A 19,350-nucleotide genomic window follows, 5' to 3' on the forward strand; every position below is an offset into this window, starting at 1 on the left:
ATTGCGCATTGTCAGTACATGTTTTTTGTAAATACAGAAACAAAAGAACAGTCAAGATACCACGAACGCCGCTCTGAAAAATATTAAAGCTGCCGAAAAGGAGGTGAAGTGATGTATTTTATGCCAAGGTGCCCCGCTGGGGTTCAAATAAGATGAACGGAGACACGACCCAATTTCTGCCTGGCGGCGGCAGCGGCACGGTCCCTCTCGGGACTTCAGCACCAGCGACGGAGCACAGCTTCAATTTGATGATGATGATGATGATGATATGTGGGTTTAAATGGCGCAAGGGCCATACTCGGCCAAATACGCTATGAAAAAGGATGAAAGAGTGGCAATGATCTGTGATTTAACGATGCTATGTAAAGTGTCACCTATGAACTATGATACTGTTACGTGGCTATAAAGGGACCTCAAATTCCGCACCCTGAGGCGGGTTAATACACCGAAATATTAAAATCAAAACTGTGACATGAAATGCTTGTAGCGGGAATGAGGAGTGGTGCTTGTGGTAATAAAACTAAGATGGGGATATATGGCAATAACACGAATGCCTTGTCAATTCACTTGGGCCCAAAGGCCGTGAGGCAGGTGCCTTGCTTAATGTAGCTACTGCAGCAACGACCTCCATTTAGAGGTCGTGCTACAGATCACCGCAAAATATGGTGTGAATATAATGTTTGTCTTTTAAAATGCAAACATTTATACGTGCGTAAAAAGAACATTCTTATAAACAAACGTGGAAGGATGTAGACGAAACTGTTGTCGATATCCAGATAGCATCTAGCTCACTTCACTGCACAAGAATTTGGGAAACAGTGATTCTCCCCACTTCTCACAAATGGTTCGGTCACCACAGGACAGAATATATGCATGTGTGCTGTGTGTGTGCATCTTATTTGTAATCTGATAAGTGCTACTTGTGTATAGCATGATCTGCACACTGATGGCCAGTTTCCAAGATTTGGCTTGATAACATGTAACTTATTTTGTGTGCCTATCCCATAGGCACCGCCAATTTGCCATTTGCCCCGAGCTTTTTTTTTTTTAAGGAGGTGTTTCAGGTCAAGTACAGGGACTGCTATGGACGTATTGGCGACAGTGTTGTCTTGGGCAGATGCAGCTAGTTAATCCGCCAACACATTTCCTTGATCTCACGGCACCCTGGCACCCAGCACACTTCTACATGTTGTTTGAGTGTGCAGATTGTGCAAGAAAGAGTGTACAGTGACACAAGAACAGGATTTTCATATTTATGGAGAGATTTTAAAGCTCTTATGATGCTTGAAGAATCCGTGTATATAACTGCGGGTTGCATTTGCGATTCCTTAATGTGTTCAACAGCCATAAGTATCGGGTAAGCTTCTGCAGTTAAGATGCTTGAATTATGGTGCAAAACACCAGAATCACAAAAGGGTGGACAAACAGCAGCATTGGGCACACCAGTGCTTGACTTCGAATCATCCATAAAGAATTCAAGACATGAGTATTTGAGCTGCAATTTGAGAAATTGTGTACTTTAAAGAATAACGAGAAAGAAACGGCACCCTTGATGCGGGCCGGCTGTTATATTGCGTTCGTCTTCCTCTCCTCGCCTAAGCTGCCCGAGCACCCGAAACCTGGTCTCGTTATTTGTCATCACACTCGGCCATGACTGCGCGCTGACTGTGGAGAATGTCTCCAGTGAGCGGCACTGGCTGTTCCGGAGTGGCCGGGCTCGGTCACGCTCAAACTTCATCTGGAAGGTTTTCAAGGATGGTTCCGGTGGGCAGCACTGGCTGTTTCGGCACGCTGTAACTGGAATTGTTGCCTTGGTTGGCCGCAGTGTGGCTGTAGACGATGGGCATTGGCATTTGCTCATACCTTGGTCGATGAATGCTCAGGGGTAGGAAACAGCTTGGTTGTCTGTCCTTACGACATTGCTACTCGGTTTGAAGATTCGCTGAGTGACAGTGGAGTAGTTGTTGCAAGCCCAGTATACACTTATGCCATACGAGTGTGGTGGTGCGGTTTTTATGCGCATTTGCATGCCGAGCCAGAAAATGCTTGCACAACGCAGGACGAGTGTGAGCATGCACAGGCCACTAGACAAAATCATGATTCGACGCGCCTGCAGCTTCCTTGCTGTTATCGCTCTTGTTTTGACCGAGCTGGTCATGGCCCGAACAATCAGGAATAATTTTCATGGCGACAGCAATGGCTACGAAATGGTCTGCGCAGCAGGTGGTACATTGCGAGTCGGAATGGCGTGCTTGTCATTGCAGGCAAGATCGTACACCACGTTGCCGAAAAGACCAATGCTTGCTCTCTCTGATTGGACAGCATCAGTGTAGCTCACACGCTAGGCCAATGACTGCAGATCTGGTACCGACTGGACCAAGATTGTCTCTTCGCTGTGGACGGTTGACTCCTACAACTCTGACTTGAAAATGGTATTGGCTGCTGGCAGGGAAGTTCGCGAGACAGGTCCCAGCGTGGAACCTGGCATCGGAAGAGCGACACGTGCCTTGGAGCATGTTTCGATATACAGCTACACAGTCGGGATGATTCAGTGTGGGTATGTCGCTTGAGTGACGTTCTTCACGGGGCCTGTCTTTGATAGTGGTCTTTGGCTGAGCTAAACTTGAGTAGGACAACAGCCTACACTTTATCCTCGGTAGTGGTCGGGTTAAAATGGGTAATGGAAGGGAGATCGGAAGGTGTCCGGCCGAAGGCAGTCATGAGCTTGCAGCACCACTGTCCAGCACTGCTGCCGTACGCCTTCGTAGCGATGCCATGCCGCGACACCATTTTGAAGGCGGTCTACTGCCATGGAGCACTTTTGAGGCTCCATCCAAGCCTCGCATGCTGCTATAGCGTTGACGGTGGCGACCCAGTCGTCAGCAGCATCATTCTCGAAGTTGTGGATTTCTGGTATTCGGGCGACGACTTGGGACGATAGGACAGCAGGTGAAAATGCAAAGAGCGCCAATGCGAAGCCACCAAGCTGATCTGAGAGCTGCATGAGGGCATCCCGGAACTCTCTGCGTTGCTCGAGTAGGCTGGCCTCGAGGTCATGTGAGGCGGCTATGTCGAGCATGGCGTCGGTGGCCCTCAGTGCCAACAGAATGGCAGGAAACAGCGCAGAGTGCAACGCTGTTAAGACATTGATCGTGGAGCAGAGTCTGGCGATGATACACTGCAGCTGCACGGCTCTAACCGAAGAACCGCATGTGGAGTTGATGGCTAGGCTCACTGCAGCAGGATCATTTTCAAAAAGAGCTTGAACAGCATCCACTCTGAACAGCTCAGGTGCCAATGGAGTCCTGAGCGAGATCTTGTTGCCACGGGAAGCGGGAACAACGTCCCTGGGAAATAGGAGGCTCTGAGCCATCTTCACGGCACCAGGGCACGCGAAGGACCCCTGAGTGGCGTCCCTTGGATGCTCACTCGGAGGAGTCTTAGGCACAGGATCCATGTCACTGGAAATGTACATGACGTTTCCAAATGACAAAACCTTGCACGCCTTATCACATGAAGGTGGAAGCAATGTTCCTGACAAGTTGTACCCTGGAACCATCTAAGAGGCCTTGACGGCATGTGCGGATTATTCAGTGGGTAGCTGCAGCAGCAGTCGGGTCGTGAAGTCTATGATCGAGGAAGTGTTCCGGATCCATAATCAACCCACTCTGCCAAGAACCCACGAGGTACCTTGTACCTCGTGGGTGCACAGGTAAGGTTCAGTTGTCGAGCTTCACCACTTTAATGAATAACGAGACAGAGACAGTAGCCTTTCTACAGGCCGGCTGTTCTATACCGTCCTTCGTCTTCCTCTCCTCACCCAAGCTCTCAATGCGCCCGAAGCACAGTATTGTTCCTCATCGTCACAGTACGTATGTGTGCAATAGAAGCACGTTTTGTTACTTCAACAAAGGATAAATCCCAGTCGTGAGCTGCCACTGCCACAGTGCCAGATCAGCGGCAGAAGCCATTCAACAGTTTTTAAAATGAAGCACTACGGTTTCTCCAGCTAGACCCCTCACACGAAGTCAGAAGGGTCGTCTCACTGAGCGGATGTTGTCAAAAAGAACAGAACTGGACAAATGATGAATTGTGGAGAGTTTCACACGTTTCTTGTCTGCATTTACTTTCAAGAATACAAAATGTCACAGCTTTGCCGCAAAGGCGAAGCAATGAATGCGATAACAAGCAATTGCAAGATCACGTGCAGAATGGCAAGCAGATGAAAACGTGCCCCGCCTTTTTAACGCACAAATGACACACGAAACGTACACACAGGTGAAGATGAATGCAAATAAACATCTCAGTTGTTACTTTGCTGTGTTTGAAAAGCGCGCCTTTTTCACAAATGGAGGCTGTGTAACGATTGCAGTGACCTTTGTGCGCCCCGTAATCGCAAAAAATCCGTTCCAGTGCAAGCCAAACACCAAGGATATGATCCTCCACAACAGGAGATAAGGGCGCATGAGAGATCGTTCACTACCCTCCTTTCCGCAGGCCAAACTACGCGTTCATTGTGCTATCTTGTTGATAATGCTGAAAACCTCATAGCTCCCCCCCCCCCTCGACATGCCCACCAGCAGTGGTAAGTGGTAGATATGAATATATAAATAGCTTGCCGTTTGAACGTTGAAGGAGGTACCCCTCGGTGGCTCAGTGGCTAACGCCTCGCATTCACGACGCGGAGGTTCCACGTTTGATTCCGCACGCTGGAGTCAATTTTCTGATTTTTTTTTCTTTTTTGCATTTTCATATATATATAGATACGTATACATATATAGTGCATGACATCGACGCCAACAGTGGAATCCAGCCGAAAGTGTTCATATAATTGCTATCGCAATAAAAGGACATACCGTATTTACTCGCATAATAGGCGCAATTTTTTCTCAAAAAATCTGGCTCCAAGTTTGGGGTGCACATATTACACAGGGTAAAATTTTCAAAAATCTTATTACCGACCAGTAAATCGGTATGGACCTACTAGGACCATTTCCTGCGTGCGAAAGGTAATGGGATGAATACCCAGTACCTTCACCAAATGTCATGGAGTCGTGTAGTAGACGAAGAGACCAGACTGCAGGTCTGGTGTCCCTTCGATAAGACTGTTTATTTGGGTGAACTTGTGACCATGTCAAAGAAAAGTCAGATTACAGTAAGACATCGGCACTGATAGCGGCGAACAGAGCGTCAGCCGTCAATCAACTGACAAGCAACAATGCGCATTGGCATTTATACATGTGCCATCGAATGTTGCAGCATTATCGCTAGCGGTCACGTATGTTCCAGGACAATCTGTAATGTTTGGGTTGTACGCATAATCACATCAAAATCTACAATTATCTCAATGGTTCTTCAGTCAACCAGGGCGGTTGCTGAAGGCAGCACTTACTTGTGTAATGCGACGATAACAACATACTTGAGAAAGGAGCGTGGCAATATGGTCGGACGCGTAGCATGAGATAGCCAGTGGCAACAGTTTCTGGGAGTGTATTTCCTTGAAACCTGAGTATGATGTGCTTTGTGGAGAGTTCTGCATCGTTTTGCCCGATTTTAATGTGCTGCACATGTATAAAATTCTCGTCCTTCCACCCGTCCAAAAGTTCCTTGTCGGTAAGATCTATAAGAGTATTGTCTGATACAACACCTTTCACTGAGTTCAATGCTTAGTGAGCGGTAACTGTTACAGGTTTGCCCGAAATTCTGCAAGGTTGCTTAGTTTCTTATACTGAATTTTATCTTTGACTTCTATTAGCAGGTACTCACTGGGCCATCTTGGTGGCTTGTGTCCAGTGCCAATGATTTCAGTGAGACATCTTGAAACTAGAAACGGGGATATGTTTGTTGCCTTCTTGTCAGTGGTTTCACAATGTATGACATGGTATTTTGGGAACAAGTCTTGCTTCTTCATTACCTACTACGGTGATGATGATGGGTGGTGTTTTATGGCTTAAGGGCCAAATGATAACCGTGAGGCTGCTTTGATATGCCCCCTTTTCTGGGTACGATCACTTAGGAAGGGGTTCGGTGATCCCATAGAAAAAAGTGTTTGCTTAGCAAATGCGCCTACCGCCCTCTACGAAGCCCTACGAGGGCCTGTGGCAGAACATGTGAACACGTCTGCACAATGCCAGCGGTGCACCGTCACTAGTATAAGCTACAGTAGGTTATAGTGATGACTACCCTAGGTTGGAACCCTAGTTTTACCCTCGGTCGGATAAGCACACAAAGTGGCACAAGGTGAATAAGCGCTGAATGGGGCAACCACCCTTGCTGCCAGGAAAAAAAGAAGTAACGAGAAGAGAGAGAACAAAAAAACATTAAAGAGTGAGAAAGATGGAGATAAGGCGAGATAGAGACAGCATAAGAGGACTTGCGGTTTTCCCTGGGTGGGTCAAGCCCAGGGGTTTCATTTACGTGAAGTTGAGGCCAGATGGGTGAGCTGCCCCCACCCAAAGGGCTTAAAGGTCCAATCACCCAGTATTGGCTCAACCCCCAGAATTTTCTTTCCCTCAAACATGGCAGTACCACGCATGGGAGGGAGTCGAAACCACCCCAATTAGCTTGCATCCGTGGTGTCACCACATACGAAATGCCTGCCCGTGCAAGCAACCCTGCGGGCCCTTCACATAAGTTTGAGTGCACGGGGCTGGGGGACCAAGAGTGGGGCCGAAATATGCCTCACACACTGACTCAGTCTGCCAGAATGAGACCTTCTTGTTCTGGAAGACTTGGTGTCTTGAGGTGGTATCAATGAGCAAGAAAAGAGTGTCCCACACACGCCCAAATTGTAATAGGCGGCGCTGACCGACTCTCCCATGTTTAAATGCACACATATACTGTACAAAGAGGACAGGCAGTTAGCCGCCCTGGTAGCTAAGTTTGTAGAGCATCAGACGCATAATTCAAAGGTCGCAGGTTCAGTCCCTGCCCACGGCAAGTTATCTTTTCGTCCACTTTTCTTTCTTCACAATTACATTACCATACTTCCAATAATATCCCATATATTTTCTCTGGCATAATTGTCTGTCAGTTCTAATTATATCGGATCATTAGCTTGTTTTGTCACAGTGATAATAATTATGCATGATGTTTAGGTATGCACAGCCAATAATAGAACAATGAGATAAGAGATCGGCTAATTCTTCGCTCTAAGGCCATGCGTGTCAAATGTGGATAGATGCAAAGCTACAATGAAGCGATAGCCATTTAGAAAAATTGTGTTTCTTAACAGCAGTTGGTTTAGTAATAACTTGTTAGTGCTTCACACATTCCCTGTCGTGCTTACCTGAAGAGTAGGATGAACCCATAGGTCTCAACAATGATTCCGATGAGGGGGAAACCAACGATGACAATGGCAATGCCACCAAAAAAAGCAAGCGTGCCACGGATCTTGTGCCTTTGAAAGAAGAACCGAAAGGTGCGTTCCAGGCCAATGACGAATGCCAGGCCGCTCAGGAACAGAATCTGCATTTAGTAGAAAGTTTCACGGATATCATACAAAATATACATGTATTATTGCAATAGCAATGATTTGTCACGGGGGTGTGACGTGGAGAAAAAAAAACACAAAATCAAACTGGTTATTCAGTCGAATTGTGGCCCGTAAACTGAAGGTCAGATTATAGCGATGCTGATTGCTACTGATAGTGGCGGACCGAGCATCTGCTGTCGATCAACTGACAAGCCACCACATGCATCGGCATTCATACACTTGACATCAATTATTCTAGCATTATCACTAGCGGTGACATAGGTTCCACAACAATCTGCAATGTTCACAAAGTGGACGTAATTTTAACAAAATTATCTAACGCAGTCCTGAAGCTTCTCGAGCACTGTAGGCGTGATTGGCGACGAAAATTACTGACAGTGAAATAGGGCGATAATAACACTAGAGGGAATATGGCGTCGCCCCCTTCTGAAAAAGGCATCGTCATGTTGCTTTAACAAAAGACGAAAGTACAATAGTAAAAAAACAATAAGTACAAGCAATAAAGCACAGCAATGACAATAAAATACAGTCCTAAGGTTCACGCATGAAATGGCTTGAGGCGCACGACATGGAAGACTTCAGGTCGAGCATGGCGCCATTGAAAGGTCGGGAATAACTTCGTAGTGGAGTGGGCCAAGGCGTTGGACTACCCTGTACGGCCCACCGTATCGTCATTGAACGTTTTAACTGAGTCCACGCCAGCGTATCCGCGTGCACACCCAAACTCGGTCACCGGGTTGGTATTTCACGAAGCTTCGTTGAATGTTGTAACGACGGCACTCTTCTAGTTTATCTCCCGTTCTCTCAGGAGTGCCTCAAGAAACAGTTTTAGGGCCCTTACTATTTCTAGCTTACATTAATGACTTTTTTTAGTTTACATTATTGACTTGCCTAATAATATTCAATCTAACATACGTCTATTTGCTGACTATTGCATCTTATATCGTCCCATTTACACTGGTAACGACAATTTAATTCTCCAGCGTAACCTTAATATTATTAAGAATTGGTGTGATACATGGCTAATGTCTCTTAATGTGTCTAAAACCTCATTACTGTCTTTCCACCGCAGAGCGCCATATGATATACGTACCGCATCGCTACGTAATTGGCAGTTCTAACGTTTCATCTGTTCAATCCTATATCTCGGTGTTTCTTTAACCCAGGATCTTACTTGGTCAACTCACATTTAGAATGTGACCAACGATGCTAATCGCGTTCTTGGGTACCTGCGCCGTAATTTACGTTTTTGTTCTTCACCCGTCAAATTGCTCGCATAACGAACATTGGTCCGACCTAAACTTGGGTACGCATGTGCGATCTGGGATCCTCCCCTCTCGAACTTATTTATCTAATACACTTGAATCTGTGCAAAACCGTGCGGCAAGGTTTATCTATTCGGCCTACTCCTACCACACAAGCGTCACTAAACTAAAAAGCCTAGCTAATCTTTCTCTACTTGTAACAAGGCGTTAAGTTAAGCGGCTGTGCTTGTTTCATAAGTTTTATCATTCACGCATTGCTACGACAGTCATTGAAGAAGTTCATCGTCACTCTGACCGCATCAATCACACATTGGCTGTTTACCCAGGAAAGACTCTCACCTCTGCCCCTCAGCATTCTTTTTTTATCGAAACAGCAAAAGACTGGAATGATCTGCCAACCAACGCCGTTGTCATTTCCAGCCCCATCCATTTTCATGAAGCAATCGAAGACATTATGTACCAAAACTCTTTACTGAGCACCAATGACATTGTTCACAATAAATGCCCACCCCTCATGTAAAACCCCTGGATAGAGGCCTTTGAAGTACAATAAATAAAATAAAAAATAAACATGTTTGAAACACCTTCCCGTTTCTGGGTGCACCTGTTTATCCGTTTCTTCGTGTGGGACAACCTCACCGACACTGCGCAAGTGCTGGTAATCTTATCAGCTAATCACAGAGGCATCTACCCGTTGAGCCGAATGACTGGGCCCTTGTTCCGCTGTGAAGCTACTGAAACATTCTGTGCGAGCTGGCCGCGTATTACTGCTGTGCTGTTATTTCCGGCTAACAAGTCGACTGACGCATCATCATCAGCAAGCCGTAAAGACTGCTGGAAAAGCTTGCACAGTTTTAGTGGGAATGGAGGCACTGCAGCCAACAACATGATTGAAACACCTTTCCATTTCTGAGTGCGGGTGAGTACAGCAGCCCAACTTCACTGTAAAAAGTCAATAAATGTTTGGCTGCTAGTGCTTCCAGGCCCCCAAATATTGTTTCAATTAACATGTGAGTGTGTGTTCATCGCCAAGTTGTTATTCATGTCCGGTGACGTAGAGCTAAACCCTGGGCCCCCCAGAGATGATCCTAACAAGGAATTACTACAGCTTGTTAAGTCACTTCACGATAATTTTGGTGCGAAACATGGAGAAGTCATGTCTGCCCTGGGTGAAGTAAAAGAAGCTCAATTTTCGATGAAGCGGCAAATCACCGATATCGATAATAGGCTCTCGGCCGTTGAACAAAGCCTTCGATCGTCTGAGGGCAACAAGAGGAAAGCGTAGCGCCTGAAATGGCTGTACTACACCAACGACTAAATGAATTTGAAGACCGTTCACGTCAAGAAAATTTAATATTTCACGGCATAGCTGACACCGCTGCTGAAACTTGGGCACAATCGGAAGAAAAAGTTTGCTCGATATTACATTCAGCATTAAGCCTGAACCTAAACCGAATTTCCCGGGCCCACAGACTTGGCCGTTTTGTCACTAAAAAGCCCAGACCTATTATTGTTTGGTTTTCATCTTGTAAACTAAGAGCAACGATTCTGTCTTCTAAAAGTAAGTTAAAAACAGTTGGTGTTCCGTAAGCGAAGATTTTGTAAGGCAACCAGTACTGTCAGGACAAAGCTGCACGATTTAGGCAAGAAAAGCAGCGAAGTTTTCTCTGTGAGGTACAAACAAGTTATACATCAACAAAAAGTGTTACGTTTACTCCCCCGCCAAAAGTGTCTGTGAATTGCATTTTGGCAATGCTCGAAGTAACACTGAACTATCGTCTGTTGCTGCAAACTGCCATTCTGGCAGTTGTTTTTCCTGACAAAATTAGACATCAGCCACGCAGCCAGTATTCTGAAGGCTTATCCTTTTTGTTGTTAAATGTGTGCAGCTTAATCAACAAACGCAACGCTCTAGCCCCTATTTTTGATTCATGTGCCGCTGACGTGATTCCATTGACAGAGACCTGATTGACCGATAAAATTTTGAGCGAGGAGTTGTTTCAATGCGAGAATTATGTTGTTTACCGCCACGATTGTGATATAGAACTGGGTGGTGGCGTACTGATTGCCGTCGCCGATAATATAGTGTCTGCTTGGATTGCATTTACGACGTCCTTAGCTAAAGTTAGTATACATATGTGCTGTCTTAAATCCTCAAAACAGATTGCTCTGTGCTTGTTATCATCCGCCAAATGCACCAACTGCTTTCTGCAACGAACATCATGGCGTTCTTAATTTTCTTGTCTCAAAATTTCCCCACTCTAATTGCTTCTTCTGGGTGATTTTAATTTTCCTAAAAATAAATTGGGCCTCGCAATATCCCTCTGTTATTGGTTCGACCACTGATAGTGACTCTTTTATTAACTTCTGCTTAAATTTTAATCCTATGCAACTTGTTTCTGGACCTACTAGAACTGGTGCTACTTCTTCAAATACTCTCAACCTCGCGCTCGTCAACAACCCTAATTTAGTACACTTAACTTGTTTACCAAGAATAAGCGATCACTGCCTTTTACATTTTTTTGTAAAAGGCCACGTCACACACCCGAAAAGCACTCCAAAATTGACCAGAGATTATGCGAGAGGTGATTACACAGCAATTATTAATGAGCTTGCACTGTTCACTGATGAGTAAATGCCAGAATTTTTCAGCCGTACCGTAGATGATAATTGTAATTTGTTTAAAAATAAAGCTACAGCACTTGTTGCTAAATATATTCCACTGTACAGGCTTTCCAAAAAGAAATGTTCCCCTTGGTTTTCAAGGACACTAAAAAGATTACCAAACAAGAAAAAAATGCCTCTTTCGCCTCGCGAAATGCATTGCAACATCTGTTCGTCGAAATGCTTATTTTCACGCACTGCGTGCATATCGCATCGCGCGTTAAAACAGGCAGAAGCCGTATATTTTAATACTTATTTACCATCACTTCTTTCTACTAATCCACCAAAATTTTGGGTCACTATTCAAATAAAAAAAAAACTAGCATATCTTTTTCAGCTTCTGATGACTGTGCTACGAGCAATGAGGAATGTTGCATGGTGCTAAATGACACCTTTGCGAAATCGTTTTCTGATAACTATATTGACACGGAGCCACACTTGTACAAAAATGACTTTTTCCCCATGGATCAAAATGTAGTTGATTTTGCTGGTATTTTGAAATTCTTTCATGGTTTAAAACTATCATCTTCCTGTGGCACTGATGAAATTCCATGTTGTTATAAAATACTGCTGTGTACTCCTCTGTACTTCTTATACAGCTTTTCAACCAGTCTGTTGAGTGCTCGACTGTGCCTGCAGATTGGAAGATCGGGAAAGTGGCGCCTCTGTTTAAATCAGGTGACCCGCATTCCCCTCTCAATTACAGACCCATCTCGCTCACTAGCATTCCTTGCGAAATCCTCCAACATGTCACATTTACTAACCTCATTTCATATCTTGAATCCGACGCATTTTCCACTTCGTTTCTGCATGGTTTTCGCAAGAACTATTCCAGCAAAACACAACTTGTATTGTTTATGCATAACATTTCATCTTCCTTAGATAAAGGTGCTAGATTTGGCAGGCCACCCTTTTGCCGCGGCTGCCAGAATGGAAGAAAGACAGCCGCCCCATTTTATACAGATTAGGAGCAGCGCCAGGAGGCCCTCCTGTTTCCATGTGCTGGGCGCGGCGCGGCTGAAATTGCTCTATGGAGCACCGCTGTTTTTTGGGTCCGCGCAGAGATGCGACACGTGGCGTCTTCATGTCCCGATAAGAGCCACAATGCCAAGCTTTCGCCGATTACGGACGTCGGACCATCACGCTGTGCGTCTCTGACTGATGAGCCGCTGATGCTTAAATCAGCCCCAGATGTCCAGGCAGGGCCCCTCGGAGGCACCTAGACCGCGACTGCCGTTCAACAAAGCATGGGTGGTTGGCCCGAGTGGCGAGATGACAGACTCGTTTCACCCCGCTCAAGCAAGATTCGCCAGAAGAGGCAGCATCGCCGATACCGTACAAGTGTTCGGTTTGTGTATTTGCGAATGTGTTTATTAGGGGCGGTGCCAGCATAATGACACTTGTGTGTGCTGCAGGACGTGTTATTGGACAGTGCCGTATGGGGAGATGAGACTATTTAATCAGCCCTCACGGGCTGCTTAGTGTGGTTCACGGAGCTTGTTTAATAGACAGCCTTTTTCAATGTAGAGCTTTCAATGTAGAGCTTCAGGCCAGAGAGCCCGTGCCATGTAAATAATGTAAATAAACCCTCTCTACGAAGTTCAACCTCCTTCTTCCTCGACGTCTTGATCCCGGATCTCCAGTACAGCAAACTCCGGTCGCAACAACTGGATGACGGCAGTGGGATGAGACTCAGCGACGGAGAGCAACATGGAGACTCAGGACGGAGACTCAGGACGGACAACATGAGACTCAGGACGGAGAGCCGAAAGCCCTAGCCCTGGAATTCGGTGGGATGAAAGCAGCGTACCACGACCGCACGTAATCAGGTGAGTGCCTGGCTTTGTGCTTGAGATGTATCGAGTCTTTTAGCCTAGACCCGTTAAAAGACAAACATAACGGACAACTGCCTAGCCCCTGTGGTTGTTAGTAGATCACAGAGCAGCACTCGATGTTTGATTGATTGATTGATTGATTGATTGATTGATTGATTGATTGATTGATTGATTGATTGATTGATTGATTGATTGATTGATTGATTGACTGATTGATATGTGGGGTTTAACGTCCCAAAAGCACTATATGATTATGAGAGACGCCATAGTGGAGGGCTCTGAAAATTTCGACCGCCTGGGGTTCTTTAACGTGCATCCAAATCTGAGTACACGGGCATACAACATTTCCGCCTCCATCGGATATGCAGCCACCGCAGCCGCGATTCGATCCCGCGACCTACAGGTCCACAGCTGAGTACCTTAGCCCCTAGACCACTGCGGCGGAGCAGCACTTGATGTTTATCTCAGCAAGTAGGTTATGAACAAAAACTCAAATAATGCAGTAGCAACTTGCGCAAAATGCGCAAGTTGTAAGCGTACGTTGCGGGAAAGTTTTGGGAAGTTGAAGAGAGCAGAGGAATACGAAAGAAATAGGAAACGTGTAGAGAGGGAGGTTGGCCACATAGTGCTACTTGTGTGCTTATGCTTTCGGTCTCCGCTGTGAGATTTACCAGGCTTCAATTTCTTCAGACCCAGAATTGAAACGCTGGTGGGTTTGTGTTTTTTCACAGCTGAGCCAAAGCAAGAGTAGTCACCATGAACCTGATGAGATCTACATCAACGACCTGCCATCTACTGTAACCTCTGAAATACGTCTTTTTGCAGATGATTGCGTCGTGTACATCAATAACTCCTCCGACGTTTGTACTCTTCAGGAAGACCTTCTTCGTATTCAAGACTGGTGTACCACATGGCTCATGTCACTGAACACCAGTAAGACCGTGCACATTTCATTCCATCGTCGACCCAACCATGCACCCTCCGTGTATAAGATTAATAACATCATTATAGCTAAAGGAAGACCTTCTTCGTATTCAAGACTGGTGTACCACATGGCTCATGTCACTGAACACCAGTAAGACCGTGAACATTTCATTCCATCGTCGACCCAACCATGCACCCTCCGTGTATAAGATTAATAACAGCATTATAGCTAATGTGCATTCCTTCAAGTACCTAGGTCTTCACTTGTCTCAAGACCTATCTTGGACGTAGAAGTACTTGTTGTTGGGCTAGTTGGTTCGTCATACTGAGGGGTAATTCTAGACTCCTAAAGCACCACAGGAAGAAATAATCACAGAGAAAGAGCATCAACTCGCAACTGATTTATTTGCAGGAGAAACGCAGCAAATATATAGCCGCACACACATGTGCAGAGCACACTACTTCACCTAGTCGCATGACCACAGACATAAACTGAGGACGTTCAACCGGCATATCTAATCAAGCAACGAAGCGCAAAAATCAAACTCAGACTTGCGCAAGACGACTGACGTGTCACTTATACACAAGTCACCTTTTTTCTTTATCCAGAACGCTTCCATTATTTCACGGGCCAGAGCATCTGGGCTTTTTGTGAGGACAGAAACGCTTGAAAACCTTTCCTCACAAGAACAGGCAAATGTGCTCCGGAATTATTTCGAATTCAAGCTCATGAGAATTAGGGAACATGAGCTTTCAATTGGAAATAATGCACGGAAAGCAAAGTGCATGGAGGTGAAGATAGTGTGGGTGTACAACCTGGATTGAGCGATGAGGAAGATTCTGAAGATGAACACCCAATGGATAATGAAGACGACGAAAAGGAAGAACTCGAGTTATTCAGGACCTGGCTTGATGAGAGACGGGAGACAGCGGGCCGAAGCGTCGGACGCAGGCGATCCAAGTTCCGACCAGGGAACGCGGCCGTCCACGCTGCTGTCGTCCAACCACCAGCTGGGGCGGCGTTGCCGGCACGAGTACTGCATCTCGGGGCGCGGCCTGGCCTGCTGTTCTCTTCCTTGCCGAGGGCATCGCGGATCTCGGCGAGGCATCTCCACAGTCAGCCATTCGGCACAGTGACGTAGATGGCCTGGCTAATGGTCACGGTTGCGCCGAGCATCGCGTCTCGACGCAAGCTGTTCGCTGGACGGGCTGGCCATTCCCCGCATGGAGCATCGCGTCTCCGATGCGGGTTGACTGCTCCGCAGCCGCACCCATACCATCAAGCGCCGGTGTCACCAGAGGGTCGCACATCGGCAAGGGACGAGCGAGACGTTCTGCCGGGCGAGACGCGGGAGTGTGCACGGAGGACCACGGAGCCGTGCAAGGTCCAGGGTGGCCGAGGATCCAGGTGCCAGGGGAGTGGCTGGCTGAATCGAGGATCGCCAGGGGTGCCGAGCCGTACTGAACGACGTGCGAAAAAGAGCTCGAGGGTTGAGGCCACGAAGGCAGACGAAGCAGTGCGCCGCTCGAGAGGACGAGTTCCTGGGAGCGTTCCTGAGCCGGACGTGGGACCCGTACGTGTCGGCCAGATCGAGCTCCGGCGTGTTCGTTCGGGGTCGAGTCCGCCGGCCTGTGCAAGGTGCAAGGACGGGGCCTGCTGAACAGCTCCTGCCTGGGTGCAGTGGCCGGGAGCAGGTTCGTGGGCGAGGCCTACCGGGCGTGGTCCTCGTGAGCCAGGGCCTGACCCTGGACCTCAGGAGTTGCGACCCTGACTGCTGCTTTCCGTGTGTATTGTTTTCGTGCGTCATTTGTGTGTGAGCAGTGCGCTGCGCGTTTCAATCTGCTTGCGGTTCTCAGTGTGACATTCCAAGTTGTTGCAGTCGCATCCATTGCTTCGGCCTTGCGGCGAAAGTAACTTTTTTTTGCGTATGTACTGCCTTTAGTGTATCGCTGCGTGCCCACGGAGCTCGTAGATCGCTATCGCGCCGCCGCAACTGCGATGTTGTGTGCGGCGGTTGAGGCAAATGGTAGTCCCTATGTCAATCGCCATGCGCTTCACTGCACACACGCCTTAAAAACAAAGTCGTTTAATGCCGTCTACGATCGCATCTGCCGCGGTTTTGTCCACAGAGTTTACGGAAAGCAGCGTTGCTTAGACTGGTTGAGTGTTGGACACATGCACACTTTCAGGACTTTCGGGACAGTTACGTCGTCGCCATACAAGATCGCGTCAAAAGCGACCACGGTTTCGTCGACAGCGGTTGTGGCAACGACAATCACGCACACTGTAAAGGACAGTGCATGTGCCAGTCGCACGCATACTTATAAAGCTTCAAGTACGTTGCTTTTGGCCTTTGTTAGACGATTTCCGTACTAAAGTTCGTATCACCCGCCACGATTAGCAGATGTGTTCAGAACATTCGAATTTAGGCCCAATAGACATAGTGAAATTTCGCTGAGGAAATTACTGAATTCGTATTTGCCACGGTTTCGCATCACTGAGATTCTACTATAAGTTTAGATGAACGCCCCTTACTCATAATAAAATGCAGTAGGTTCGAAAAGCCTGGAGCGGATTGAGCTGCTTTTTTGTCAAGGCGGCCGGATCACGCACAAAAATTTCATTTCCGGGAGACTTTCAAGACAACCGTACAAACGGAAAAAATGGTCCAAATCCAGGAGTCTCCCGGCCAATCCGGGAGACTTGGCAGGTGTGAGTCTCATTTATTGGAACAAGAATGGATAAAGAAACAGAATAATGGAGGAAGAATACAAGGCGATGCAAGATATTTGTGAGGAAGAGGAAAGGTTCAAACGTGAGTGTGAAAGACTAGAACGCAGGTTAGATACGAAGCAGAGGAGTGGTCAATCAGTACAGGTAGCACTTGAGAAGTGAGAGGAACAGTTGAGTGCAGTGCCAATCGGGGCCGCAGACAAAGCTAGCACCTACGAGGGTAGCAGTAAGTTCACAAATGAACCGAGGCCAACGAAGGCCAGAATAAATGTGGTGTGTGCTGTGCCAGGAGATTTCTAGTGAAACAGCTAGGATAGTTGCAGACGACCTGGCACAGACACAAAGTGAGAGTGTGTCAATGTTGGATCTTGCCGGTGGAGCCCAAGGAGATTTCGACTTGCTAGGCAAAAACACCAGTATTAGGCCAGCAGAGTATGAGGAAGCAGCACAAGGTACTGCAATTGTGGACAGCTCCCAGGCATGTCAGCTGGGTTCACCTGAGAGTTTCACAATGGCGGATCCTGCAAGCGGTGTCCAAAAGGATTTCGACCTGCAAGGTAGGAACACCGGTGTGAGTTCAAGACAGGGAGCAAAAGCAGACATGGGTAAGGACAATGCAGTTGTGGGCAGCTCCGTGGAATGTGGGTTTCTTCGGAAGAAAACAGCTGCAGTGTTACGAGACGCGTTAACCTGTCCGGCAGTCTGGAGTGTGAGGGAAAAGATGATTTGTGCGCAAACCATTCAAACTGTGCGGGCAAGACACCTAAGGAAACCATCCCGAGTGCTGGCGAGCAGGAGAGGCAAGTAAAAGGGTCTGAAATGTACCCCAAGAAGAGGCGTAGGCGAAAGCAGCGTCGTAAAGACAGGCGTGCGACAAAGGGCAGTTTACTGAATTAGGCATTTGTCGTCGGCGCCGGAGTTACTTTGCATGGGTCCGAGCCGTCGGACAAAAAGGAAAAAAAAAGTGCACTGGTCGATCATGCAAATAAAAGGAAGGGGTGTAGTAACCAGAATGAGATCTTTGTCATCCGCGCCAAAGTTGGTTTGCATGTACCCGAGCAGCCACACGAGGAGAAAAAGAAGGGCGCGTTGGGCCAAAATGCAGACAGAAGGAAGGGGGCAGTCCACCTCCCGTCGTTCCATCTACGGCAGGTTTGATGGGGCGCGGGATTACAAAGTCGGTGGTCCTCAAAACACAGCCGAACGAGGGGAAGAACTCTGTGTGCCACTGAAAGGCTCAGTGGGGTTCGGAGGCAAAGCGAAGTGCTTTCGTGATTGTTGTAGTCCCTATTCGATAAGAAAGACCCAGAGAGTGCGACCGCCACGCGTACGGCTGAAAAATGAGCAAACAGCCCTTAGCTTTTGAGAGATGGTCACTCACGGATTTGATTGTTTTGGTTTGAACTTTTGTTTTGACTGTTTATTTTAGTCTTGGTTTTGTAAACATGGTCTCGTAAGAATTTCGACTACGAGCTAGCGTTTAGGTGACAAGTGCTAGGTTTTGTTTACTTCTTAAGCTTTGTATGCCTTGGTTTTAAAGGTAAGCGCTGTGCGGTTGCCTAACGACACGCCTAGGAGCGACATTAGAAACGAATTTTGAGTGAGCGCGGAGGCGCAATAATATTCTTTGCGAGTTTTTCAGGATTCATGCAAAAGCTTTCTTGATATTATTTTTTGTTTTGTTCGCATGTGTCCGGTGTGGACGTAAGGAAAGTGAGTTCGTTGGTTCGGGAGCTAATGTGAAGCTGATATAAAGACTGTAACCGCAAAGCAGAATTAGTAGTTAATACACACAGGAGCCCTATAACGAGCATTTGCGGACGTGCAATGTATGCGACCGTTGTTTCTTTGTTCACATATTTGTACTCATTGCTGAAATTCGTGAGCATAACCGTTGCTCTGCCTCCCCGCAGCTCTGCGATTCCTCTTGCGACGCAAATATTTCGGGTGACCAACAGATGCTGACAGCCTTCAACGACGCCTTCCAAGTCAGGTGATTTAGGAGCGCCAACTGAAATGATGACGCTTGAGCGAGGCGGAATGGTTACTTGTTCTTCCAGCACATTCAAGGCATGGTTTCCCGACGGTATGCGCGGCGGTAGTGCTTCTTCTGTGGACAACGTTATCGACTTTGTTTTTAGGTTGATGACAGCACCATGGAGGCATAAGAAGTCCATGCCAAGGATGACATCTCTCGAGCAACGCTATAGGACTACGAAGTCTGTAGGATAAATACGGCCGTTAATGGTGACTCTTGCTGTGCAGATTTCTACAGGCGTTACGAGATGACCTCCGGCTGTGGGGATTTCAGGGCCTTCCCAAGCTGTCCTAACTTTCTTTGACTTCGCGGCGAACGACCCACTGATGACGGAGTAGTCGGCTCCAGTATCGACGAGAGCGGTCACACTGTGGCCGTCGATAAGAACGTCGAGG

General features: G+C 47.1%; 1 protein-coding gene across 5 annotated transcripts in view; it reads right to left on the reverse strand.

Annotated features, from left to right (window-relative positions):
- Positions 1 to 19,350, reverse strand: part of LOC119169206 (vesicle transport protein GOT1B) — a 176,301-nt gene that overhangs the window by 128,047 nt on the left and 28,904 nt on the right. For all 5 annotated transcript variants that reach the window (XR_012893485.1, XR_012893486.1, XM_037420318.2 and 2 more), the window contains exon 3: positions 7,289 to 7,467. Coding sequence is in view for 3 of the 5 variants with exons in the window: in XM_037420318.2 (XP_037276215.1) it covers positions 7,289 to 7,467 (179 nt within the window). In the remaining 2 variants the exon portion in view is untranslated. The remainder of the gene's footprint in view (positions 1 to 7,288; positions 7,468 to 19,350) is intronic.

This window comes from Rhipicephalus microplus, chromosome 2 (assembly GCF_043290135.1).
Source record: "Rhipicephalus microplus isolate Deutch F79 chromosome 2, USDA_Rmic, whole genome shotgun sequence".
In the NCBI taxonomy this organism is placed as follows: Eukaryota; Metazoa; Arthropoda; class Arachnida; order Ixodida; family Ixodidae; genus Rhipicephalus; species Rhipicephalus microplus.